Source organism: Hemicordylus capensis, chromosome 2, assembly GCF_027244095.1.
Source record: "Hemicordylus capensis ecotype Gifberg chromosome 2, rHemCap1.1.pri, whole genome shotgun sequence".
Classification (NCBI taxonomy): Eukaryota; Metazoa; Chordata; class Lepidosauria; order Squamata; family Cordylidae; genus Hemicordylus; species Hemicordylus capensis.
This window is the reverse complement of record NC_069658.1, coordinates 267,864,600-267,892,470: the sequence shown is the minus strand read 5'-3', so window position 1 is coordinate 267,892,470 and position 27,871 is coordinate 267,864,600. Positions and strand designations below refer to the sequence as shown.

At 43.7% G+C, this 27,871-nt stretch overlaps 2 protein-coding genes across 6 annotated transcripts in view; one reads left to right on the top strand and one right to left on the bottom strand.

Moving 5' to 3' along the window:
- Positions 1-1,150, top strand: part of ACOX2 (acyl-CoA oxidase 2) — a 41,921-nt gene extending 40,771 nt beyond the window's left edge. Inside the window, exon 15 of the mRNA XM_053295041.1 lies at positions 706-1,150. Within this exon, the coding sequence (XP_053151016.1) occupies positions 706-756 (51 nt within the window). The 3' untranslated portion in view covers positions 757-1,150. The remainder of the gene's footprint in view (positions 1-705) is intronic.
- KCTD6 (potassium channel tetramerization domain containing 6) lies at positions 42-27,684 on the bottom strand. 5 transcript variants are annotated; one of them, XM_053295042.1, is made up of 4 exons: positions 27,548-27,684; positions 20,658-20,827; positions 4,279-4,387; positions 42-1,636 (listed from the first exon to the last, which is right to left on the bottom strand). In XM_053295042.1, the coding sequence occupies exons 3-4, from the start codon at positions 4,303-4,305 to the stop codon at positions 950-952; spliced, it is 714 nt and encodes a 237-aa protein (XP_053151017.1). In that variant the 5' UTR covers positions 4,306-4,387; positions 20,658-20,827; positions 27,548-27,684; the 3' UTR covers positions 42-949. The 5 variants fall into 5 exon arrangements, with proteins under 5 accessions (XP_053151017.1, XP_053151018.1, XP_053151020.1 ...); XM_053295043.1 differs by lacking the exon at positions 27,548-27,684 and having other exon boundaries at positions 20,658-21,092; XM_053295045.1 differs by lacking the exons at positions 20,658-20,827; positions 27,548-27,684 and adding an exon at positions 8,833-9,118.
- Positions 27,685-27,871: the final 187 nt, after the last annotated feature.

Here is a 27,871-nt window from a genome sequence, read left to right as displayed (position 1 = left end):
TTTCACTCCTCTACTCTCTACAACAAATCTATCAGGAGGAGGAGAAGACAATACAAACTTTATTTCCACATTTCATATTTTTATTAGCTTCTTGCTGGCAAGCATTACACTTGGGAATAATATTGCACCAGGCATTAAAAAATAAGGTTTCTACCACAGGGCTGTTCTTGCATTCAGAATCCAATCTAAATACTTCTAATTGTATTTTCATAGCTGCAGGTTATATTTGGTTGCTTGATTTATAATGCATAGAAAGAAAACAGTTGCCATAACTGTAAAATACTGTACTTTTAAAAGTAAAAACAGGGATTGGACTGTTTTTTGATAACTAAATTATTATAATACTGCTTGCTTACTGATTGAGGGAAACTAGGTTAGATTACATGATGGTAGCTTTTGCTCTCCAACTGCACCTTAAGAATTCTGGGTACCATCCAGAAGGAACTCCTCGTACACAAGTTTCTTTTGTGCCTTCCCCACTTCATTTCTGCATGGCTTGCACAGGAGGTGTTCATGTCGAGCTGGGTCTGCTGGTTCCCAGTGGTTTTTAATAGCATTAGCTGGATTAAACACAGTTTAAAACAGGAGGTGATTTTTAGCACTTTACACTGTACTGTATGAATCACACATGAACACAAAAGAAGTGTCCTACGTGTAGTACTTTTGCAAATTTCTAAGACTGTCCCCTTGCTTCATCCTTTTTAGGAGTGTCTTGACAGTTTGAGCAGGCACATGCATACGTTCCTCACGACATGACATAAGACAGAGATGAATGTGTGTCCATTCTCCAGTCCTTAAGAGTCAATAATAAATATTCATAACCGAAACAGAGAGCCTTCAATGGTGGTTAAGCCAAAGCTAGACTCCAATCTCCAATGCATTATTCTGAGAAGCTGCTGCTTAGCTTCTGGAGAGTAAAAGAAGAACAGGGAAGGAAGGAAGCAAAACATCAGTCGTCAGTTTTCCGTGCCAGTCTACAGAAAGTCCAGTTGTGTTCGACTGTATTTTCATTGGCTCGCTCACTCATGTGGTGGACTCTTGTGTTACGGATCGTGAAGCCTTGCTTTGTGATGTACTCCATCAGATGAACTCTGAGAGAGACTTCTTGGTGGTAATCACATGGCCCAAAAGTAAAAGAAACTTGACAGTCTCTAGTGTCCATCATATGCTTATTCCACTTGGTAAAATAGTTGGAAATGCCTTCCAGCAATGAATGGACCTTGGTTGTGATGGTTAGCTGTGTTATGATCACTGCCACTGGGTTGGAATATTTTGAAAGCTTACGGGTGCTGGAGAGCTCTACCACCTCCTCAAAGGTATCCATGGGATACAAAGGTTTAGGGTCATTAAGACACTGAATTAGGGGTTCAATCTGATAAAAATCTGCTTCTTTTCGAAGCAAGTCAAATTCTTTGAAGTCCAGAGGCAGAGTCAGCTCTGATGTCCGTAAAAAGTTGAGAACATACCGGAAAAGTGGTCCATCTCGGTCAATGAAGTAGTTGCCTTGAGAGTCTCTGGCAGTGGGGAAACCTCCCCTGAACATGGCCCCCAGCATCGAATCAGGATACCTTGTGAGAGTGGTGAGCGACGTTGTATACAAGTGTCCACCCACATTTAAAGTGACTGGTTCAGTCATCTTGGGGAAGAGAAAAACAAATTTCAGAGCTCTTTCAAACAGGTCAAATATTAAGCAACTCTGTGTTACCATTAGAAAACTACCAGCTCTTTTAAAAAATGAAATGCCAACTGCATTTTTCCTGAATGACTTAATATTATGGTTATCAACACCACATAGGGTACTTAGTAATTAAGCATAGTTCACAATCAGGCAGAGCAGCACAGCATTTAATCTGCTTTATAAATCTTGGATTGGATCCAAACTAGTACTTTCCTTTGCAGCACTCTGTGCCCCCACCCCGCAAACATGACCCGGCGGGTTGGGAGATTCTCAGGAGCAGAATTTTGGAGACACAGGAGGCTGCAGAAGGAAGGGGGTGGGTGTTTTTTCTTCTTCCAATTGCCTTTCCTCCCTTGTATGAACAGAACTTCCATTCCTAAAAGTACTAATTGGATCCAACCCATTTTAGATTACTTATCTGTAATGCAACTGCTCAAAGCATTCATACAGCCTTGTAATTAGGCGCACGCCCTGGGGGAATGCCAATTGCCTGCAGGCATCCATGTGCAGTCTCACATTTGGGGCACAGCTTTCAACTTGTCATACTTTGTCCATTTTGACTCAATGTAGGGTTCATACCAGGCCAGAAATCTCCTTCTGAATTTTTGATTTCTTAGTACTGTGCTTAGTATTTCCTCATACTTCAAACATCCTTTCTACTGCTCATGCATGATTCTGGCTTAGAGTTGAGACGATGCAACAAATATAGGGGTGCTTTCCTCCTTTTACTGTGCCACCAGGGCACACCCCATCCAAAGAGAGGGAGAAGACGATAGGCAACTACATGAGGTGATGGGCAAATGCCTCCTCAATAAAAAGAGATGGGATAACCTATATTTTACCTAAATTTGCCTATATATTATGCAAGGGTACAAGTCAAAGTATGAAACAGTGGTACACACTCTGCAGTATAAATACAGGTCTTTAGTGCCTTGATGAGGCTTTGCCTCTAATCTGTCAAGCACAAAAGTAAAGCAGGTGTGCAGATCGGCCGCAGTCCGGCCCACAGGACCTCCAACAGTGACGTATGTGACATGAACCACTGCCTTCTCTGTCACTTGTGGTACACATGTTGGCCATTTATGGTTTACATGGTCAAGGCATCCCCTGCAGGGCACTTTAAATTGCTCCATACAGCAGTTCTCACCGCATGAAGATGAGCATATTGCAGGGTTTCCTTCATACCACTGCATGGCTTCTTCCCTTAGGGTTTGTGAAGATGTGAATAAAACTGCCCAACCCATAGAGCAGCTGCACAGCAGCCATTCACCACATAGTGACTGACACCACAAGGAGCAATTTAGCACATCCACCATGAGGCCTTTAGTTTCCTCAGCAGGCTAGAGAGTTCGAATTCAGGCACAATTCTTTTTTGCTCTACAAACATTCAGCTCACACCAGGCAAAAACAGCTGATCTTCAAAAGAACAAAAAGGGACCACTGCTGGATGGTCCAGATCAGACTTGAGTGAAGTCTGTTTTATACTGAGAATAAAAGAGGCATACAGGAAACACAAATAATGTCCTATACTAATTAGCTGCTAAAACAAACAGCTAATTAGGGGGGAAAAAAAACCTGCATGAATACAGAGCAGAAATCCTGAAGGGGTAAGTCTCGGCCCATTAGTAGGGGCACAGAAACCTACTGGATTGGTCACCAGTGACATCAATATAAAGTTTCTTTATGAAAGGAAATAATGATTGACAACCTTTTCTCTAGAGTGTTAATGTGCTAATTTTGGGCAAAGTGTCTGGCTCTAGCATTAATGACTTCTTTCAGTATGAGCACTGGGATAAGCAGTTAGATATCCCTGCACTGAAAAGTAGTGTTTAGACAAGCAAAGCAGTTTTACTTCTGGTCTAGGAGTTGAAAGAGATGACAGATGTCACACAAGGGCAGAATTCATGGAGCCTACAAAACATAAACAAGCAGGAGGCAGCAGGTGCTTTGGGAAAGATGAGGACAGGGTGAAACATTCACCTAATTCTCAAATTAGCTGGGGTGTAATAATGATAATTTTAAAAAGAATATTGGGCACAGTCCACTGGGAAATTCTCCCATGCAAAACCCTTATTGCATGGAATTTCAAGTATCTGTGTGCATGTGAGGATCTTGGTGGATAAATGCTCATTCTTTCTAGAGAAACAGTAGTCAAGTGATTCTGGGAGAGAGGGGGGAAATCTTTCTAAGATGTGCACAGGATTAAAAAGCTGCCCTGTGTGGCAGTACATCCTAGACCTACGGTATGCTACAAGGGCATTAGCAAAAAGATGCAGAGGAAAAGGATAAAAATCAAGAGAGCATCTTTTGGCACTTTAGAAACTAACAAATGTATTGTGGTATGAACTTTTGTGGGCGAGAAATGCATAAATAAGAGAAAGGTCACCAGGCCCCTCAGTTACCCTTCCCATATTTGATAAATTAAGTGGAAAAATCTTTGGCTGTTGGTCTCCAACCAAATGTACGGAGTATTCCTATAATAAGAAATGCAGTATTTGCATTAGGCCAGCTGTCTGGAAAAAGCACAGAAGGGCAGATTTATACACACACACCGCTTGGGAAAACATATGATGCTCCCACAACCCAACTGGAATACTTACTATATATCCCCAGTCTCCATTATCCATCTGTTCCGATGCACGAGCTACCCGACTCTGAATTTATTTGAAGCCTTTTGAAAGGCTATACAGTTCGACCACTTATTCCTCCCTGTAGGGGGAAAAAAGTGTGGCAGACTATGAGCACTTACAAGAAGAAGAAACGAACAACAAGAGAGCAATGTTTCTATCCATCAAAAGGTAGGCCCTCAGCCAGAAGTCTGTGTCGTGAATTCCAGGTACAAAGACAACTCTAGTACAATCAACTACAAAAGAACACCTTCCCTCTGCTGACCTTCATCATCTTTTGCTGATACTCAGAGGAGCTGTGCCTTGCAGGGAGGAAATGGTACATTGCTTGCACACTGTCCTAAGCACAGCGCCTATGCTACATAAAGAGCAGCTGGTCTCTGAATAGGATTTGTACTCAAAGACTGAATAATTTTATTTCGGAAATAGCAGCCAATTTTCAAGGGCTGCTCCACTGACAAACATGTATATCTCTGTATATATGAATCAATGATATATCTATATTAAAAAACCAAAGCCAAATTCATTTCACATTTATGTCTTCTGTACATAATAAGTTTTTAAAAACCCAAGCTCACCAGAGCAAGGAAATGGAACATAAGCCAACAGGATTGATAGCGTAAGAATCACACTATACTAGCTGTCATGCTGCTCAGAGCTGGCTACAGGTTTCAAGGGGGCACAGGTAAACTGCCCTCCATGGACTTCCTACTACCTGGGTAGGCCACAAGAGTCATGCTCTGCCACCAGCATGTAACAGCTATGGCCACAGAAGCGATTTCAGGAATCAGTAGCGGGACCTTGGCCTCTGCCCAACAATGCTGATCCTTGATGGTGCTTTATGCACCTTATAGTTGGCTGGAGAGATGACAACACATATTAGCCAATAATCTTCCATTATTTCGTGTAAGACACAGCATGGTTCAGTACTGATTACTGGACCAGGGAGCTGCAGTTAAATCCCATTTCAGACATCCTTGAGCATATTATTGCTACAGAATCACCTTTGGTAAATCATAGGTTTTGCTTCATACTGATTGATATAGTCTTGATAGAAGACTACTCCACAAGACTAAAGGAAAGTGTGAAGAACAGAAACAGGATGAGGGACAACAGAGGGACTTCAGCACAGCCATACCTGCATTTTCTAGCTGATTTTTAACTGTAAAGATCATCATCATCATCTTTTAAAACCAATATTCACATTAAAAAAGCGATTCAGCAGTACTATTTCAAACCTCTACCCAAAGGAATGCCTCTGTCTCAGCTGTGGGCATATCTGCACCACAGATTTAAACTGGTTTAATAGTAATAGTCTCACCTCAGGGCACTCCAGGATATGTAGTTTTGTGAAGGAGCTTAATGATTTTGGAGCTTAAGAATTTTGAACACCTTCCTGAAAGTACAATCCTCAGAATTCTTGGGAGGAATACTACAAACATCAAACTGATATAAAAGTGATTCAAGTTTGTGGTGTAGATATTGCTGTCAATGGCAGCTCCCCTTCCGCAGCAAATAGACGCTAGATTGGGATGTAGTGAAGGAAAAGGGTTAAAGTTCACTCCCCCACAATGCAATGGGACCCAATACAGATTATGCCCCCCCACCACCGGGGCTGCTCTTTGGCGGTGGCGGGTGGCGGGGGGGGGGTGCCACCAACATGCTTGATGTAATTGTAAGTTTATCTCCAATAAAAATTATTTGTCTCCCGGGAATTTGGTAATAAAAAAAGATATCAGTATTTGTTTTTGAATCAAACAAAATAAAACAGGTCTACTCAGCTGAAAAACAGAGGCTCTTACTGCCATGTTCCTTTTCTCCAGTCATCCAAGCGAGGGTGGGGGTGGGGATTACAAAAGGTTTTGTCCTTAACGATCTTTAGTATCTATGGGTAGCTCAAAACCGAAAGAGAATTTGCTCTTCAGTTTCAATAGGCAGCAAACTGGGATCTCTGTCACTACTGTGGAAGAATGCAGCTTCTAGGACAATTGTGCAATATAATGGGCTCTCTCAAATCAGCAAGGCACTTGGAAAATAGCACCTCATCCACAGCATGTTCTGTATCTCACAATAATAACCAACTATAAATCACTCTGAATGGAGATTCACATTTCCACAGCAAAACGTGAAGCCTTCACAATACAGAGCAACAAATCAATGCAGACCTAATGTTTTGCTAAAAAAGCAGTGCTACTGCCACCTTCTCTAAAAATCCATATCATTAGCTGTTAAAAAAAAGAAGAAGTGTCTTTTAGGCCTCAAAAGGTCTGGCTGGATATCCCTTCACAAAAGAATTGTGAGGGGGAGTCAGGGAGAATAGAAGTGAAAACCAAGAGCACAAAATGGCAGCCTTGTTATAGCTCTGCCTACGCAATGCAATGCGTTCACATCATCCCATATCACCGGTAGCACCTAGTTAAAACAGGAAGCAGCCAAGACTGTATCACCAGCAGTCCTGCTTGCAGCCCAACTTGTCAAGGTCAGGCTTGGACTATAGGAGGCCATACCCAAATCCAGATTTGGAACATACGTTCTCCTTAACTTAGAAATCCCAGGCGGTCAGTTGCTAGAGATAAGAGCTTAAGACTGAGTCAGAATTTGGACTTGAATCAGAGCAAGGGCTTGGGTTGAAGCCTGAAGTGCAGTAGGTATGACTCTGCTGACCTGGCAAAGGCACAAGGCCAAGCTTCTAGTCTTTATAGCTGGCCTGGGAATCTAAAAGAGATTTCATACTGCCTGCCAATAGCAAAGGCCAATGTTGTACGCTGCAGTACCTCTTTTCATGTCCAAAGAAGGCGTTGAGGCTTGAAAATACATAGGCCTAACTGTACGTTACCTTAAACCTGGCATAAGAAGACCGGCTCAAAAGCAGGAAATGGACTTAGGAACATAGGAAGCTGCCATATACTGAGTCAGACCATTGGTCTATCTAGCTCAGTATTGTCTTCACAGACTGGCAGCGGCTTCTCCAAGGTTGCAGGCAGGAATCTCTCTCAGCCCTGTCTTGGAGATGCTGCCAGGGAGGGAACTTGAAACCTTCTGCTCTTCCCAGAGCAGCTTCATCCCCTGAGGGGAATATCTTGCAGTGCTCACACATCAAGTCTCCCATTCAGATGCAACCAGGGCAGACCCTGCTTAGCTATGGGGACAAGTGATGCTTGCTACCACAAGACCAGCTCTCCTCCTAAAGATGAGGCCCCAGCGAGATTTGAACTCGCGACCCCTGGTTTACAATACCAGTGCTCTAACCCCTGTGCTATGGAACTTGAAGTGGTTCTTTCAAGTCCCCAAGGAGCCACGGGGAATCTGATTTGGTGCAGGAGCAAGATATGCAAGGACAATGGGTTTGATACTTGCCCCTCATATGAACATGCAAAGCAAGTACTCTGAACTGAGCTGCACGTCAAGCAAATACGACAGACCCTCCCTCCACTGTTTCTGTGCCAAAAAAATCACTGTACAAATAACTGCTTTGGAGCCAAATCACCACTTCAGAGGGTGTGAAAATAGTTTTCAGAGTGAAAACAGCCAAGCAGAAACCAATAGGCCGCCTCTACTCTTCCTCTGAATCAGGCCACTCTTTTTTGGGGGGGGTGGGGCTTTAAATAAACTTCCTGCTTTGCCCATTTGTTAGTGATGGGTTTAGGGTAATGTGGAGTTTGGTTTTTACTAGAATTGTAAAAGAGTTTCCTTTACATGGAAAACAAGCATGTCAAAAGACTATGCTACAAATCTATTCTCCGATATTTAGTTTTCTGAGTGAATGGTTTTTTTGTTAAATTGTTCTAACCATATTTTCTAAAATATCTAGGCCACTTTTGGTGTGGGCCCCTAAGCCAGCTTACAAAGAATATATTAAAATATCATAAACATATAAATAATTTAAAATTATTTAAAATATAAAAGAACAGAAGAAAACTATCAGGGGATATAAATCAGTTCAAACTGAAGGCCCCACTGGAGCATTCAATCATGTGAATCCCAACTTGTAGTGGTACAGATATCCCTTCACAGGGATCTCTCATCAGGCCAGGCCTTGACAAAATTTCATTGGACCTAGAAGCCAGCCCCAACATGTAGGAGCCAAACAATGGACACTTGAGAATATTATTAGACTGACAGCCATCATGGAAGGAGAGGGTAAAGAGGCTTCTCATTATCCACTTTGCAAGTAACGTAGAGGGGATAAAGTTCCGAGCAGTAGTGTACCAGAGGGGTGGAGTATAAATATTGTAAACAAACATAAACAAACGTACTTAGAAAAGAAATAGGGCTGCTGCCTGGGACAAAAAGATTTTATTAAATAACTCTGCCTCTGAATATCCCAGTCTAGGTGCCACAATTACATTTCTAGGCACTATGGCCTGCATTAGGCCTAAATCACATTCTTGGGTGATATTTACCCAAACAGAAGACGATCCTGAACATAAGATAGCCCCTTTAAAATTTGTACTCGCTCGCTCCCTCTCCCTCACACACTCCCATTTCCCCTAAACACAAAGAGTAGCCAGATCTGAGCATATTCACCCAAACATAAGAGATCAGTGTTGGTTATTTCCTGTAGAGATTATTCAGCAATATGTTCCTTATGCCTGTACTAGGAACACACACACACACACACAATTCCCTTTTCCCCACCCCACAGACACAAAAGGAAGTTTGAGTTCAATAAAGCTGTGGGGAGGAGCTACATGCTCTTCTGCTGAATTTTCTCATAAGACCTTCATGCATTACCATCTTTTCATTCACTGGAATAATCTTCCTAATGTGGAAATGGCAACCTTCTCAGTGGAGAACAGAGGCACTTTCAAATGGGTGCAGAGGGGCCTTCCTCTGGTTGTGTTGCAAGGCTAAATGTGGGGCTATGCACAGTGCTTCAATTCTGGGGATAAGGGAAGGAGTCTGCACCCTACTTTTTGTAATAGTCCACTTAGCTACTGATTTTAAAGGCTACAGGAGGCACAATTTGCCTAGAATTGGTACAGGGAAAATCAGAGGTACTTGTAATATTCATTAGAGGCCCTGCCATCTTCCCATAATATAAGCATTGATTATGCACCCTTATCTTTAAACAAGTGTAAATACCTGAAAGGGTATATTCTGACCTTTAATTCAGTTTGTCCTTTTTCTCTGAGAATGGAAAAGAGCAGCTTAAAGCTTTATCCAAAGCAATAGTTTCTGAGAACATGGCTTATGTCAAAATAACCAACCGTGGGAAGCAAAAGTTTTTGATGAATTCACTACAGATAATAATGCACTGTAGACAACAATGGAAGCGAGGGTGGGTGGGAAGTCCGTCTGAAAATTACCACAGGATTACACAGAAAATTAGGCGTTGCTGGCATTTTTCTCAAGCTGTTTGTCTTAAGTGTCCTGTGCTTACTTTCCACAGGGAAAAGAAAACAAGGTAACATGTACTAATTATCTTGTTGTCTGTGACCAATGTTCATTACCTTTGGAATCTCTAAAATATGGATAAGTCACTGCATTTGGTGGGGCGAGGGGAAAATAAACAAAAGGAAGGGGATTTACACCTTTCTGTGTCCTCTGTGGCAAAAGAGACCACATTTGATCACAAGGCTGCTGGGTAGCTCCAAAATGAATAATTTATTTGAGCAATTAGCTCAGGCAAGTGTCTTCATACTCCCCTTTACACACTGCACACCCCTTGAAAAAAGGCTCATACAATATATGCCTAATTGATTTAGTTCAGATTTCCAGGACTGCTAGCAATGGAGAAATCGCGAACACCGAAAGCAAAGAACACAGTAATGCAGAGAGACAGGCGATTGATTGCATCTTATCCAATAGAGTGACACCCAGTTTTTAACAAGCAAGCCACCAACTCTGTTCAACATCCTTAGCATGGAAACTCCTAGACTCCATTTCAAAAACCACACGTACACTTCAACTTTTTCTGGATTTCTCACTAGAAAAGCCTTCCCACCACCGCCACTGTAGGGCTTGCTCCTCCACAGCAATAATTCAGCAGGATCTCTTCATTGAGTAGCCTAAGTATGTAAGTGTTCTAGGGATACCATGAAAAGCTAGGGAACATGGTCTGTAAAAAAAAGTAAAATTAAAGTGCCAGCTAGAATGCCCTATAATATGTACAAGAACTTAATTCCCAGGGCAGGAGTGCAGGGGGAGGGGGGGGACTGACACAAAAGGAACAAAAGCATGGCAGGCACACAATAGCAAAAATGCAGTGTGCACTCTCAGATATAGAGGGAAAGACCCAGATGCCTGAAAAAGCATCACTGGTACCCAGAGGCGTACCTAGCCATGGACCTTGGGGTTTGGTCCATGGCCTCCTGTCTCGGGGGGGGCCCTCCAAATGTTGGGGGGGGGCTCCCCAGAGCCCCACCACTGCTCCACCGTGCAAGATAAATCTTTTTTTAAAACTTTTTTTCAACTGTCGCTGCATGGTGGGGATGGTAACAGAGATGGAGACGGCTGATGGGGTGCGGGCACTCAAGGAGAGACCGAGGCGGCGGCAGCAAGAGCTCCTCCCCTGAGCCAGCCTGCCACCCAAATGACAGGTCAGCCCATTTTCGGCCCATTTAGGGGCTCTCTGCACACGTGTGCATAGGCCCGAAATGGGCTGGAAATGGGTTGACCTGTCATTTGGGTAGCAGATAGGCTCAGGAAAGGAGCTCTTGCTGCTGTCTTCCCCACCTTGGTCTCCCCTCGAGTGCCCACACACCCTGCCAGCCACCCCGCTGCATTCATCCCTGCTGCACAGCAGCAGCTGAAATAAAGTTTTAAAAAGAGATTTAACTTGCCCCCAACCCCTCAAGCGGGGCATGGCGGGGGGAAGCTCCAAAGCCCTTCAGGTCCAGGCTCCAAAATTACCTAGGTGCACTCCTGTTGGTGCCCAAGTTATTTAACATCTTTCCCACCCCTGTACAGTTCTGGCATCTAAAAAGCTGATGCTGGAACCTGAAATATTTTACTTTTGGCAACTAGAAATCTGAAATAGTTTTCCAGTCTAGATTTTGATAGCACTCTCTGCCCCCTCCCTTTTCCATGCTCCACCACTTTGCTCTCACTCCCTGCTGCCCGACTCCACCCTCCAGCATATCTTTCACCCCTAAAATATTGTTGACTGAAAGTTTTCCTTGGCCATAAAAGGCATAGCAGACTACCTTATACAGAGTCAGACCTTTGGTCCATCTAGCTCAATATTATATCTATTACCTGGTAAGAGCTCACCAGAGTTTCAGACAGGGGTCTTTCCCAGCCTTACTTGGAGAGTCCAGGGACTAGATTATTTTGCCTAACAATTTAAACTCTCCGATTATATATCAGGATTCTACAGGGTTGTTCTCTAAATATTTTGATGCTAGCTCCTAGGAATTTGGGTGGTGGCATTTTAAAAGTTAATTGATAGGTTGGAAGATGCTTTTGAATGAATTTATACCTCTGGAGAGATTCCCCCAAAGTAATATCCCTGTGGTTTCATTACAAAAGGCCCAGCCTGTGTAAATGTCGTTTAATGATTCATACACTACTCATCTTTTGAAAGAACAAAAGATCCAAGCCTGAAAACATTATTGGGCAGAAAGCTTACTACAGCAATCAGGGCTGTTAAGGAAACAGGGAGTTGCCTTCCTTTGAGTCAGACCACTGGCCCTTTTGGTCCAGGGTCTCAGGAAACAGCTTTTCCCAGTCTTGCTTCTGGAGATACTTTCAGCTGAAGATGGCAAGGACTGAAGCTAAGATGTTCTATGTAAAAAAGACTGAGCGCTATAGCGATAGAGCTCTAAAGCTAAGCTATAGCCCTTCCCAGATTGTCCTCACCATTATCCATAGCAAATCTCTATCTGTGTGAAAAATCTCTATCTGAGTGAATAGTTAGTCATCTTGGCTTTCAAAAAGCTTGAAGACTTTACAAAAATAGGGATATGAAAGAGGGTTTTTTTAAAAACGATTATTTAACTAAAAGGAGGCTGTAACTTTCATTACACAACTCCATGCTGTCAGCCTTTCAAGCTGTTCTCAGACTGACAATTACATCCTATTATACCAAGTTCCCTGCCTCTGGCATTGAGATATTTTATGTGTGTAACAGATGGAGCATATGTCCTAGCTCCAAGGAGAACTACAGTGCCATTTGAGCTGAATTTCTCCACAGCTGAAACATGCACGCAATTTAGCACAGCATTTTGATACAAAATACAGACAGAAAGAATTTTCAGAGGGGCTTGAGTCAGAAGGAGCTAGTGTAAGAGGCCGGGGAACATTCCTTGTACAATCACAATAGGACATGGTTGGTGTACTGGAGAGGAGAGCTGGTCTTGTGGTAGCAAGCATGACTTGTCCCCATAGCTAAGCAGGGTCTGCCCTGGTTGCATATTAATGGGAGACTTGATGTGTGAGTACCATAAGATATTCCCCTCAGGGGATGAAGCCGCTCTGGGAAGAGCAGAAGGTTCCAAGTTCCCTCCCTGGCTTCTCCAAGACAGGGCTAAGAGAGATTCCTGCCTGCAACCTTGGAGAAGCCGCTGCCAGTCTGTGAAGACAATACTGAGCTAGATTAGACCAATGGTCTGACTCAGTATATGGCAGTTTCCTATGTTCCTATGTCTAGTATTTCATGAAGAATAGAGTGCTGCTGTGTTGGTGGCAGCTCACCTTTACAACTGCCCTTTAAAATGCTGGCTTTTGTTCTGGAACAGTTGATGTGACTTTATTTTGTTTTCTTTGATTTCAATCTTTAATGTTGTTACTGTAGGCTAAACCTTACGTTCTAGGATTAAGTGAAAGAAAAGAGCTAATCAATGTTCACATTTATAGAAACCTTGCCTTTTAAAAAGCTGTTTAGTAGAACTTTTTTTAAAAAGTTAATTTCCATTGTTTCACAGTAACAGCTAATTTGTTTTTTAAATTAAATGTAAAGTCTCGTTGATTATTAAAGTATTTGATTTTTTCCTTCTAATAAAGTTGATGCTTTAAAAATACTTAATCATTATTTATCAAATGACCAAATCTTTGAGTGGTCAAATGACCAATACTACAGTGAGATAATATTAATCCTTAAAAGTGAGACTTTAAAAGCAATTTAGCATTCCTCCAATATCAGTCATTTTTAAAAGGATTCCCAGCTTATTAATGTACTGCACCTAATAAGCATTACCACTACTTGTCCACCACTAGCAAAAAACCCACAAAAAAGTGGTACAGAGAAGACTCCAGAATTCTGCTGCATGATTTTGGGAGGGCACACCACAGCACCATCTAACCACTAGGTTGAGTGGGCAGAAGGCAGATCACAGCTCATCACAAGCCCTATTCATACATTATGTTCAACATGCATATAATCTGTGTAGAGTGTACACATGCACAGATCCGTATACCTGCACAGTTATTCACACATTATGTTCAGAGCATGTATTCGTCCTATCTGTGCCCTGTATTTGAAGGGGTTGTATCCAGGTTCATTTTTTAAATGAATGAATACAGTCATTAACACACAAATGTGTATGTGTGTACAGACATCTGTATAAACATACGACATCATATCTCAATATGGCTGTGATCACTGGCCAATTTCTGGTGGGCTACCCACCATCTGCTACTGGCAGACCATTGGTTGATTTCCAATGCGTTACCCAACACCTGCTGACTCCTGGGATTTGAGAAAAGAATACTGGATAAGGCAGACCTTCACCTGATCTGTAAAGCACTTATATTTATTCATACAGCACCTTTCATTAAAATAATCCCAAGGCAGTTTACACTATAATTGAAATATACAATTAAAAGTACAAATATTAAATTTAAATATAAAGATACTACATCTCTGTTTAAAAACCTATATAAAGACAGTAACACAAAAAACACAATGTTCCAAAATAGGTGTACACATTCTAGATTGCTTAATGCAGATTTGTTACTTTTAACAGTTGAATGGTCCTGAGCATACTTGCAAATGTATAACCATAATGATGGGCCATGGGGATTCCAGATAAAGAATTCTCCAAGACTGGAGTCAGCCCAATCCTGATAATATTTAATTTGATCCCAAAAGACTGTTTACCTAGTAAAAGCATATGCAACCTGTGGTTCTTTGCATACGCCCAGCTCTTTGTCAATATGACTCACAATATGACTCGTATCAAGATGCAAGTTGAAAGTTACCCCTGCTAACTTGGTAAAGAGGGACCTTTTAATGTGGTGATTCTCTTTATTTGGTAGGGGGAAAGAAACTGGCCCTGTCCACCCCCAGCACAGTACCTCCAGTGAGCCCTTCGGGGACAGGGTTCCATCTTATTTGTTTGTTATTTCTCCATGTAAACCGCCCTGAGCCATTTTTGGAAGGGTGGTATAGAAATCAAATGAATGAATGAATGAATGAAATCACAATGTATTCACTGAATACTGAGAAAGTCTCTACGAAGTCCAAGAGCAGAAATTGCATTGAGAAGGGTTGGAACACAACAGGTATATTGTTATTGAATCATTTGGGTAATAACAGACATTGCAGAAGTGGCTTATTGTGAGCTGCACCTCCATGTATTTTTAACTCTTACATCTGTCACAATAATACTTATAAGTCGTATTTGTGTCTACATTTTACACATGTAAGTATATGGTGTGGTTCTTGAGATATTTTGGCAAAAAACAAAAAATGACTCTTCTTCCGTAAAAGGCTGCAGACCCCTGATATTTAGTCTGCCTTCAAACGCTTTCATCAACTCTGCTAATCTATTGACTACTCTGTTCTGAATCGCTGTGAGGCCAAGGGCAAAAAAAAGTATCAAAATCTAATTTTCTCATATATCTGCCACAATGCTGGATTCCCTAAAGTTATCTTATTTGCAAGACCCCATGGTTTATGATATGGTCTTTGTTGAAATGCCACTTTAAAACACACACACACACACACACACTCTCTCTCTCTCTCTCTTCCACGGTTACATCACATTTAATTTTGCATTTTTTATTATTTTTTAAAAAAAATAATGATTCAAAAAAAAATTTGAGCATCTGTACCTGAAGTAGTGTTTTGTCTAACTTAAACAATTATGCTAGCATTTTCACCTCTAGCTGATTCTATAAGAGATATCAGCTGATTTGGTCTGTATTTTCGAAAGAGCCTCAAGTTCTGCTACAAGAGCCCAAGTATTGTGAATGGAAGCAATGATATAATGTTTGTTTGTTTATTTATCCGAATATAGTTTTTCAGAATTTGGACAAGAAATTCATGAAGGCTAGAAATATGGGGTAGCATACAAACTAAGCCATTGAAATTAACAGGACTTGTTACTTATGACTCATCCCTTGAAAACTGAGGATGCAATGAAAATTGAGGATGCAAAGGAGCAGTGCTTTTTCTTTTCTTTTCTTTTTAAATTGTGGCTTACATCTATCAAATGATAGGATCTCTGAACTAGTGCCTGGTTGTATATACTGGACAGAGATAATACAGGGCTTCGATAGATATCTACTACCTAATGGATATCTATGAGCCCCTGGTGGTGCAGTGGTAAAACTGCCGCCCTGTAACCAGAAGGTTGCAAGTTCGATCCTGACCAGGGGCTCAAGGTTGACTCAGCCTTCCATCCTTCCGAGGTCAGTAAAATGAGTACCCAGGATGTTGAGGGGGCAATATGCTAAATCATTGTAAACCGCTTAGAGAGCTTCCAGCTATAGAGCGGTATATAAATGTAAGTGCTATTGCTATTGTAAGTGCTAATGGAACAGGTATCTATCTACCTTGCAGTAAAGGAAAGGAAAGATCATGCCGTCGAGTCAGTGTCAACTCCTGGCGACCACAGAGCCATGTGGTTTTCTTGGTAGAATACAGAAGGGGTTTACCATTGCCTTCTCCCATGCAGTATGAGACGATGCCTTTCAGCACCTTCCTATATCACTCCTGCCCAACATAGGTGTTTCCCATAGTCTAGGAAACATACTAGCAGAGATTTGAACCAACAGCCTCCTGTTCTCTAGGCAGGTTACTTCCCCGCTGTGCCATTAGGTGTAGGAGCATTCAAAAGAAAGCAGGAGACAAGACTAGAAGAATAGGCAGAACTATTGCTTGTCATTTATAGATGTCCATTTACAGATGTGGGCAAGCCCTTCCTATTATCATGGAAACAGGTCTGTTCACGTTTTTTAAAGTTTTAGCCACTCACCTGATTCACACCCTCAAGGCCAGCTGAGTATTTGTTCACATACTGCTTAGCCCTCCCCATGACATACCTTCCAAATCCTGAAAATGGATACTTGCTCTCATACAGGTCATTTCTGACCTAACAAACATCTTGCAGTGTGGAAAATTGTAGCATGATTGACCCACATTGTAATGCACTATCATAGCTTTTCACAGGTGGTTTACCTGGCGCCCTTGATCAAAAAGCCACAGTGGGCAGCTTCACATGATCGTCAGTGAGCCAGTAAGTAGTGAACATTTTAGGTAAAATCCCAGAAACCAAGAAGCATGAGCCCCGTCCCAGTCCATTTCCTGCATCAGTTTAACAAGTTCCACTTGCCAGCAAGAGCTGAAGCTGGCTGGAGGATCTTGAGCGAATGTTGGGTGGAACTCAGTGAGCAGTGCAGCAACTGGACTTGAGTAAGTTCAGATGTCGTCACACCCATTGGAAGTGTGTGCTTCTACTTCCCGGAATTTCACATAAATGTTCCTACTTACTGGGTCATATGAAGCCACACATTGATCCTTCTCAGATTCATACTACTACTATCAGTAAGCTTCAAAACCTTGGATGCTTCAGTTGTACTGCACAGAACTAGTCCAATGCTGAAACAATCCTTACACAGAAAGCATACTAACAGCCAGAGACCATGATATCTGGAGGACTGCCTCCTCCCATATGAACCTGCCCGCTCATCAAAATCTTTATCGGAGGCCTTGTTCCAGGTGCCCCTGTTGTCTGAGGCTAGGCAGGTGGCAACCAGGGATAGGCCCTTTTCTTTGGTGGTACCTCATTTGTGGAATAGTCATTGGTTTGGCACCATCTCTCTTCTCACTCTGAGGCCAGTCAAAACAGTTCAATTGGCCCAGACCTTGGTGTTTTATTGGCATCGTTTCTAGTGTTTGAGTTTCTGGATTGCATTGCTTCCCTTTGTGAGTGGCACTGAGCAGCCTGGAAGGCAAGAAGTAGGACACAAGTTCTTTTTAATAAAATAAACACCACAGAGAATGAGCAGGCACACAGCACAGTAGCTGACACTCTGAGATCAATGGATATACATTTGGATATGTTTTATATACTGAAGTACACACTGAAATAATATATTAGAAATTAAATTGTTGCAATCAGTCTTTGATATGTCTTTGCAGTATTAATGTGACACCAACTACTATGAGTGCCTAATTACAGGGTGGGGGAAACCGGCCTCTTCAAGAAAGTTTAGACATAATGCAGAACCTCAGTTTATTTTAAGGAACTGAGGCTACTTTTATTGTCTGAACTCACACTCTGGCACTAACCACAGAACCCTAGGTTTGAAGTTGGCTTGTATACCTAAACTAGCTTAACCTTAGTTCCACTTTAGGTCTCAGGCAATCTATACATATTTTTCTTTTTTTAACTAGTAAAGGATAATTAACTGAGAATTTCAGTAATCTCAGGGATCATACAGTTGTGAGAGAAGTTTCACTTGTTAAAATTCTCCTTCCTGAGCAACCACTGAAGGCAATTGTCCCATACAGAATCTGGAAGCCCCATGGAAGCTTCCATCCATCTATGAATGTTGAAATTGCAGCCCATAAATTGAGTGTATTTATAAATTCTCAGCCAAAGCAAATTCGGTAATTATTCCAAGCTTTGTACAACCAGTACAGATATTCTAACAAAGCACTAGAGCATTATATTACATGTCCTAGGTTTGCATCCCAATGTCGCCATACACAGACCTTAAATAAATAACACATGGGGTTCCACACATATCACCTCATTTCTGAAAGCAGGGCCAGCCTTACCATTTGGCAAGGTGAGGAGGGTACTCTCAAGCAGCAGACTGTGGGGTTCCAGAAGGGAAGCAAGTTGTCAATTACTTAGTTTATTATTTGCATCAACAACAACATGGCACACACCACTTGTTTCTTCTGTCACAGCCATAAAAATGTCTTGTGCTGTTCCTGATCGGAAATGCTCTTTCACCAACACAAGTAGCAGGCTTTGTGTCTTAAAAAACACCACCACAAAAACCTGCTGCAGCATATCCCTCAGTGGGTATCTATTTCCATATGAAGAGTAGGTTGACTGGTTTAGACTTGTCTTGTAGTTCTATTTAAAAGTAAAATTAAAAAATAAAATATAAGTAAAATATGATTGCTAAACCCAGTTCTAACATGCTCCGGTCACTTGGTCATAACTGAGAGGTCCAGACCTGTAAAAGCTAGCACAGATTATTATGGCTGTACCATCAATGGAACAGAATGTAAAACATATGAAGAGAAATATTTGCTGCACTGGATCCCAACTAGTGATGTTTGGCAAGGATGAAAATATTAAACTCATTTTGCCTGAATTAGCAGAAGGTGAAGCAACAAACGCCATTAAGAATTTCTCCTTGGACTTCAACCCCAAGCAAGGCTCCTATTCAACCCTATATCTCAGCACTGCTACCATGAAAAGAGCCCAAGACCTACAACAGAGTAGGCAGCTACAGGCTTGGGAAGTCCAAGAGGCTGGCAGAGCATATAACTGAAGTGGATTTGAAAGAAGGGAAAGATTAGTTTATATTGTGCCAGCTACATGTACAAGAGAACAGGTCCCTGCTTCAGAGTGCTTACAATTTATAATTAAATACAGGGGAGATAAAATAGAGGCAGTGGACACAAGGGTCAGGAGTGTGTGTGTGTGTGTGTGTGTGTGTGTGTGTGTGTGTGTACACCCCACTACTGCTACTACTACAGTACTACAAATATTTATATGCTGCTTTTCAACAAAAGTTCCCAAAGCAGTTTACATAGATATAAATAAATAAAATGGCTCCCTGTCCCCAAAGGACTCACAATGTAAAAAGAAACATAAGATAATTATATGAGAGAACTCGAAGGTCTCAACAACACTTCCACAAGAAATATCATAAACATACACACCAGAAACACTAGCTCTCTACGAACCATACCTTCCTTTCCACAGAAGAAGCCAGGTATGGGGCAGCAACACAGACATATTAAAGAACCCAGATGTTCTGGGAATAGCTCATCCTTCAGAAACACCACACACACACACACACCTGAAATAATATTCATTCATTCATTCATTCATTCGATTTCTATACCGCCCTTCCAAAAAATGGCTCAGGGCAGTTTACACAGAGAAATAATTAATTCATTCATTCATTCATTCATAAATAATATGAAATGTCTTATAACCTAATCCTAGATATGTTTGCTCAATGAGACTTACTTCTAGGTAAACATGCTTAAGACTGCATCTTTAATAGTACACATAGCAAATTCATATACTCCTGCAAAAAGTGCCTAGTATCCAGGTTCCATTAAGATTCTCAGCCAACACTCTGAAGAAGAACCCGAGTTCATCAGCTCTCTTTTGCATCTCCAAAAAGACAGACATCACGCTATTTTCTTATATCCCCCATTAATCAATCTGGAACAGCTATCACCATCACCTCATTCCATGAAACCACTCACATCACTAACATGGATTAAGAATCCCCACGTCAACTACTGAAACACTAGAAAGACCCCACCACTCTGCAACCATTCCAAGTGCGAGAATAACAGAATGTTTGGAGGTTATGGAGTAACTACTCATCGTCATGCGATGGAGTATGGGGTCCTCGGATAAATCCTCCTTAGCCCTTTAATTAGAAGCCAGGCATCTTCCTGACCACACGTTCCACCCATCCCGCCCTCCCTCCCTCCCTCCGAAGAACCCAGGTATTCTGACTCCTGCCTCTCCTCTCCTGATTAAGAGGACCCCGCCATCCTTGCCTGCAAACCCCTTTGCCTCCCTTCTCAAAATAATCCAAGAGTCCTGCATCTCTCCCTCTCTGACCTGAAAAAGAACCCAGGTGTCCTGGCGCTCTCTCCCTCTCCTAACAGGAACCCACCCAGCCGTCCTGCCGGGCCGGCACATCCCATTCTCTTCCTGCTTCAAAAGAAAAGCCAAACGTCCTGGTTCTTTCCTCCTCCTCCCCTCCCCTCCCCTCCCGAAGAAGAACCCAGGCATCCGGACCGCATATCTCATCCCTCCAACCCAAATAAGCCAGGCACCCCCTACTCCTCCTCTGCCCCGAGGGGGGTCCCGACCGAGCACGCACATCCTTCTGCTGCAACCACCACCCCAACCCCAATCCTGGCTCTGGCTCCCTTCCCGCCATTTTAAGCCCCAGCCTCTACTACTCACCCAGGAGCAGCCGCTGCTTGCTTAGGAAGCTCCCTCCGTCTATCTATCTTGGGCAGAAGAAAGGCCGGCAGTGGTGGTGGTGGCGGCGGGGACAACCGAGCGTGGATCCGGCTGCGTCCTAGCTCCTCCCCGGTGCCGCCTTCTCCAGCGCCTGCCTGTCTCGGGCGGGCCTGTTAGAGCGAAGACAAGAGTCCGGAGAGAGGAAGCAGAGTGAGTGGAAGAGAGCGGCGCGGTGGGGCCCGGGGATTGGGGACCTCTGACAAGCCCACGAGAGCCCGATACGTTTCCAGCTTTGCAAGGCCTCGGCAGTCTGGAGAGGGTCCCTTAGGAGCAGCAACATCAGTCCCCATCAAGCGGGCAAATAACTCTGGAGAATGTCTCGAAGGGGAAGTATGAGCCAAAAGACATCTTTTAAAAGTGGTGGTTATCTCTTATATTTAGTAGGGGGAGAGCAACTGGCCCTATCCAACACCAGCACAGCATCCCTCCAGTGTGGCTGTGGCTGGTGCCTATGTTTCTTTGTAGATTGTGAGCCCTTTGGGGACAGGGGGCCATCTTATTTATGCATTATTTATTTTTCTACATAAACAGCTTTGCGAATTTTGTTGAAGAACAGTATGTAAATATTCGTAGTAGTATGTCCCACTGAGTTCAATGGAACTTACTCTCGGGTAAGTATGCATAGAAGTTCTGCAGCCTCTGAACAGTGAGATGCAAAGCTTAGCACTGGCAAATGACTCATGGGATTTTTGAGCTTCTGGGTAGGATGTCTGAAAGCCTCGATCAATCCTCATTCGTTCGTGATCAATAAAATCAATGAATTACAGATTAAGATGTGGCATCCTCAGTTGCAGCTTCACTGTTACTCATTACAATTTAGGATGTAGTCAGTGACTCACAGGTCTCGGCAAACAGTGTAAAGTTACTTCCTTATATTTTCATGTATTTTGTTTCTGCTAGTTTGGCTTTATTTTCCCCTATCTGTTCTTAAACATTTAATGCATGCTGAGCCTTCCGAATAAAATGCGTTTCAGACCAATGTGGGCAAGCTCATTTAACCACTGACAATTATATTCAGTAAAAAGTATCTGTACATCACCTGCACAGATATGCATATATTATTACATGCTATTTAACACAGAGACTTCGATACTACCCAGAACACAGAGGTGCTTAAGTAATACAGCCCAAGAGGGGTGTAGCTATAATTGAGCGGATGGGTTCAAAGAACCCGGCCCCCCAGTTCCACCCCTCCCTATTTTCTTCCTTATCTCCCTCACTCTGAGGGGCTGCTGGGGAGGGGGGTGAACACGGGCCCCCTCTCCACTACCCTAGCTATGTCTGTCTCTGCAGCCCAATCCTGTACATACTTACTTAAGGCCACCTTGCTTGCCCCAACTTCTAGATCATTTATGAATTAATTAAAAAGCACTAGTCCTCCCATTACAGATGTGGTTAACTTACAGGCCAGTTAGCTTGACATCCGTTCCAGGTAAATTGATGGAAAGGATTCTCAAGGATAAAATTGTTAATAGGGATGTGCACGAAGATCTTCGGCGCCAGCAGGGGTAGTACTTTAAGGGTGGGGGAGGGTGTACTCACTCCTCCCGCCGCATTTCCCCCACCGGTGCGCTGTTATTTTAAACACCTCAGGGTGGCAGCGTTCCTCCCTGCCACCCCATTCCCCTCCCCATCTGCTGGAAGTAGCAAGCACCTGTTGCGTGCGTGCGCGCGCACACGAATGACAGGCGCACGCACGCTTGCTACTTCCAGCCACTTCCAGCCGATGGCGGGAACGGGGCGGCAGAGGGGAATGCTGCCACCCCGAGGGGCTTAAAAATAACAGCGCATCGGCGGGGGAAATGCGGCGGGAGGGGTGAGTACAGCCTCCCCCGCCCTTAAAGTACAACCCCCGCCGGCGCCAAAAAAAACCCAACGCCGAAACGTTTCGGAGGCCTTCATAATGGCCTCCGAAACATTTCGGGCACATGCCTAATTGTTAAGCATATTGAAGAACAGGCCCTGCTGGAGGAGAATCAGCATGGCTTCTATAAATGTAAATCTTGCCTCGCCAACCTGTTGGAGTTCTTTGAGAGTGTCAACAGGTATGTGGATAAAGATGATCCAGTTTTAAAAAGCTTTTGACAAAGTTCCTCCTAGCAGGAGACACAAATGAGTGCTGGCACACAAACCCCCCCCAGAGGCAGCTCTGTGATGGAGCAAGTGAGGTGGCTGCTGTGAGCAGCAGATCGAAAGACAGATAAATATTATCCAAGATTCATGGGACGCAATCCACCAAAAAGTTTTCCTGCACACGCCTAATGGAAATGAATGGGAACTCAGCAAAGCACTATATGGGACACTGTAAGATTTTGGGGGCAGATCTGAAATGATAACCTGAAGAGGATGAATCCGCTGAGTTTCTATTTAGAGAGACTCATAATTGCCGTTTGAGACCCACTTACCAATATTGGTGTCAGTAATTGGATAAGCATTTGCTACTCTATTGACTTCAATGAAATTTTTTACTCCATGGTTGAGGCTCCTGGGATTATTGTCATTTACAAAGAGACAATGAATGACATCTGTGATTTCCATCAACATGTGGGTTTATATTTAGAACATAAGAACAGCCCTGCTGGATCAGGCCCAGGACCCATCTAGTCCAGCATCCTGTTTCGCACAGTGGCCCACCAGATGCCGCTGGAAGCCACAGACAGGAGTTGAGGGCGTGCCCTCTCTCCTGCCATTACTCCCCTGCAACTGGTACTCAGAGGCACCCTGCCCTTGAGGCTGGAGGTGGCCCACAGCCCTCCGACTAGTAGCCATTGATAGACCTCTCCTCCATGAAATCATCCAAACCCCTCTTAAAGCCATCCAGGTTGTTGGCTGTCATCACGTCCTGTGGCAGAGAGTTCCACAAGTGGATCACGTGTTGTGTGAAAAAGTACTTCTGTTTGTTGGTCCTAGACCTCCTGGCAATCAATTTCATGGAGTGACCCCTGGTTCTAGTGTTGTGTGAGAGGGAAAAGAATCTCTCTCTCTCCACTTTCTCCACACCATGCATGATTTTATAGACCTCTATCATGTCTCCCCGCAGTCGTCTTTTTTCTAAACTAAAAAGCCCCAGGTGTTGTAGTCTTGCCTCGTAAGAAAGGTGCTCTAGGCCCCTGATCATCTTGGTTGCCCTCTTCTGTACCTTCTCCAGTTCAACAATGTCCTTTTTAAGATGTGGTGACCAGAATTCTATGCAGTACGCCAAGTGTGGTCGCACCATAGTTTTGTATAAGGGCATTATAATGTTAGCCGTTTTATTTTCAATCCCCTTTCTAATGATCCCTAGCATGGAATTTGCCTTTTTCACAGCTGCCGCACATTTAGTCAACACTTTCAAAGAGCTGTCCACCACACTTTCAAAGAGCTGTCCACCCAAGATCCCTCTCCTGGTCCGTCACTGACAGCTCGGATCCCATCAGCATATACTTGAAGTTGGTGGTTTTCGTCCCAATGTGCATCACTTTACACTTGCTAACATTGAACCGCATTTGCCATTTTGTCGCCCACTCCCCCAGTTTGGAGAGATCCTTTTGGAGCTGCTCACAATCTGTTTTGGATTTTACTACCCAAAAGGGTTTGGTATCATCTGCAAATTTGGCCACCTCGCTGCTTACCCCTGCTTTTAGATCATTTATGAATAAATTAAAAAGCACCGGTCCCAGTACAGATCCCTGGGGGACCCCACTTCTTACTTCCCTCCATTGTGAAAACTCTCCATTTATACCTACCCTCTGTTTCCTGTCTTTCAACCAGTTAGCAATCCACACATGTACTTGTCCCTTTATCCCATGACAGCTAAGTTTCCTCAGGAGTCTTTGATGAGGAACTTTGTCAAAAGCTTTTTGGAAGTCCAGGTAGACTATGTCAGCTGGATCACCTTGATCCACACACTCGTTGACGCTCTCAAATAAGTCCAAAAGGTTGGTGAGGCAAGATTTACCTTTGCGTAAGCCATGCTGGCTCACTCCCAGCAGGGCTTGTTCTTCTAGGTGCTTTACAATTTTATCCTTGAGGATGCTTTCCATCAATTTGTCTGGAACGGCCGTTAGGCTAACTGGCCTGTAATTTCCCGGATCGCCCCTGGAACCCTTTTTGAAAATCGGTGTTACATTTGCTACTCTCCAGTCCTCTGGTACAGAGCCCGATTTCAGGGATAAGTTAAATATTTTGGCAAGGAGGTCGGCAATTTCACATTTGAGTTCTCTGACGATTCTTGGATGGATGCCATCCGGCCCTGGTGATTTGTTAGCTTTCAGTTTTTCCAGACGGTTTAGAACATCATCCCTTGTCACTTCTATCCGACTCAGCTCTCTAGCCTCCATCCCTAAAAAGCCTGGTTCAGGAGCAGGTATATGCTCAGTATCCTCTGCCGTGAAGACAGATGCAAAGAACTCATTCAGCTTCTCTGCAACCTCCATATCCTCCTTAATAATCCCTTTCACTCCCTCATTGTCTAATGGTCCAACTGCCTCCCTGGCAGGTTTCCTGCTTCTGATGTACTTAAAGAAGTTTTTGTTATTCCTCTTGATACTTTTGGCTAAATGTTCCTCAAACTCTCTTTTTGCCTCCCTTATTGTCACCTTGCATTTCTTTTGCCAGAGTTTGTGTTCTTTTCTGTTCTCTTCGTTTGGACAGGCCTTCCAATTTCGGAAGGAAGTCTTCTTCCCTTTTATGGTTTCCTTGACGGTACCCGTTAGCCATGCTGGCATCCTCCTGGACTTAGTGGTACCTTTCCTCCTTTTGGGTATACAATCTAACTGGGCTTCTAGTATTGTGGTTTTGAGTAAACTCCATGCACTCCGGAGCAAAGTGACTCTCCTGATTTCCCCCCTCAGCTTTCTTTTCACCATACTCCTCATTTTGGAGAAGTTTCCTCTTCTGAAATTAAAAATATCTGTGTTAGACATCCTTGGTGATTCTCTCCCCGCATGTATGCTGAAGTTGATGGCACTGTGGTCACTGTCCCCTAAAGGGTCGATGACACTGACATCACGCACCAGGTCCTGGGTGTCACTCAGAATTAGATCCAAGGTCGCCTTCTCTCTGGTCGGTTCCATGACCAACTGTTCTATGGCACAGTCATTTAGCATATCTAGAAATCTGACCTCTTTTTCCTGACTTGAATGTGAATTTACCCAGTCTATGTGTGGGTAGTTGAAATCACCCATAATTACAGCCCTGCCTCTCCTTGACGCCTCCCTGATTTCCTCCTGCAACTCCCAGTCACTGTCGGCATTTTGATCCGGAGGGCGATAGCACGTCCCCAGTAGCACGTTTCCTTTCCGGCCTTGTATAGTCACCCACAGGGTTTCTGTGGAGGACTCCAGTCCACTTAGGTTTTCTAGCTTGTTAGATTCTATCCCTTCTTTAACATACAGTGCTACCCCTCCTCCAAGGCGCCCCTCCCTGTCCTTTCTATAGAGTTTATACCCAGGGATAACAGTGTCCCACCGGTTCTCACTGTTCCACCATGTTTCTGTCATGCCCACTATGTCTATTTCTGCGTTAGCAACCAAGCACTCCAGCTCACCCATCTTGGCTCGGAGGCTTCTGGCATACAAGCACCTATACACTGAATCTCTCCCCTGATGTATGCTATTCTTTTGACTCTTTGACCTGCTGGCACAGGCTCCCGTCTGCTCTTTATGTGGTTCTGCTCTGTCCTCTTCTGTTTTATTTGAATTCTTTGCAGCCTCACACTTTAAAGGATGGCTTTTGCCAAATGGGATACTGCCCAGATCCCATCGGCTGTTCCCCAGGTGTCATTTTAAAAGCTGCTCTGCAACCTTTTTGATTTTAAGCGCCAGCAGTCTGGTTCCATCTTGGTTCAAGTGCAGCCCGTCCCTTATGTACAGGCCTTGCTTGCCCCAAAATGTGTCCCAGTGCCTAACAAATCTAAACCCCTCCTCCCGGCACCAACGTCTCATCCACGCATTGAAGCCCCTCAGCTCTGCCTGTCTCACTGTACTTGCGCGTGGAACAGGTAGCATTTCTGAGAATGCTACCTTGGGGGTCCTGGACTTCAAAATGCTACCTATCAGCCTAAATTTGGCTTCCAGGACCTCCTGACTACATCTCCCCACATCGTTGGTGCCAACATGCACCACGACAGCTGTCTCCTCCCCAGCACTGCCTAGGAGCCTGTCTAGACGCTGCGTAATGTCCGCAACCTTCGCACCAGTCAGGCAAGTCACCGTGCGGTCAGCACGCGGGTCACAAACCCATCTCTCTATCCCTCTAATGATCGAATCACCCACTACAAGGAGGCCCCACCCCCCAGAGGAGTATCCCCTGTGTGAGAGGATATGGGCTCATCATCCACGGAAGGGGTCCCTTCTAAAGGAGCATTTTCCTCTTCCTCAGATCGATGTCCTCCTTGCCCAAGACCTTCATTCTCCCTGACAGCAGAGGAGCTACCAGCCCTGGAGTGGGATGCCTATATCACATCCCTGAAGGTCTCGTCCACATGCCTCTCTGTCTCTCTGAGCTTCTCCAGATCTGCCACCTTGGTCTCAAGGGAACGGATTTGTTCCCTGAGAGCCAGGATCTCCTTGCACCGAGCACACACCCATGACTTCTGCCCATGGGGCAAATAGTCATACATGTGGCACTCTGTGCAATACACTGGGAAGTGCCCCTTCCCCTGCTGACCTTCTATCTTCATACTGTTTTGGTTAGCTGTTTACAGTATTTAGGGAGCTTACTGTCCGTTTATTAGATAGTTTATTCAATAGTTTATTAGGATAGGTCTCAGCTGTAATGGTCAACTATTTAACTGTCCAAACAGTCTTTCCCAAGAATATGAGGGATACAAGGGAGGGATATATACTTACGTTCTCTTCTCCACCAGGCTTCTTGTGATCCTTGTGATCACGGGGGCTTGTTCCAGGCTCCCCCGCACACGTCCCGCTAAACTCCTGCAAAACTCCTACGTCCTGTTTGCTATGCTCTGTTCGCTATGCTCTCGGGCCTTCACCTCATATGTAGAGTAGGCTTCCAACTGTCACACAGGATGTGAGTCACAGGAAAGGAATGTGGGGCCTCTCCCAGCCCTAGCTGACTCCACCCCCACCACTGAGTAAACACTGCCTTTAGGTAACCCTAAGAACTCCTAGCCCTGTGATATCTTAACCCTAACAAGTAACCCTAACAAGTAA

Coding starts and splice junctions, on each gene's coding strand:
- KCTD6 (XM_053295042.1), bottom strand. CDS start 4,305: ATGGATAATGGAGACTGGGGATATATA. Junction 1,637..4,278: donor ATGGAGACTGGGGATATATA/GTAAGTATTCCA, acceptor CTCTTCCCCAAG/ATGACTGAACCAGTCACTTT.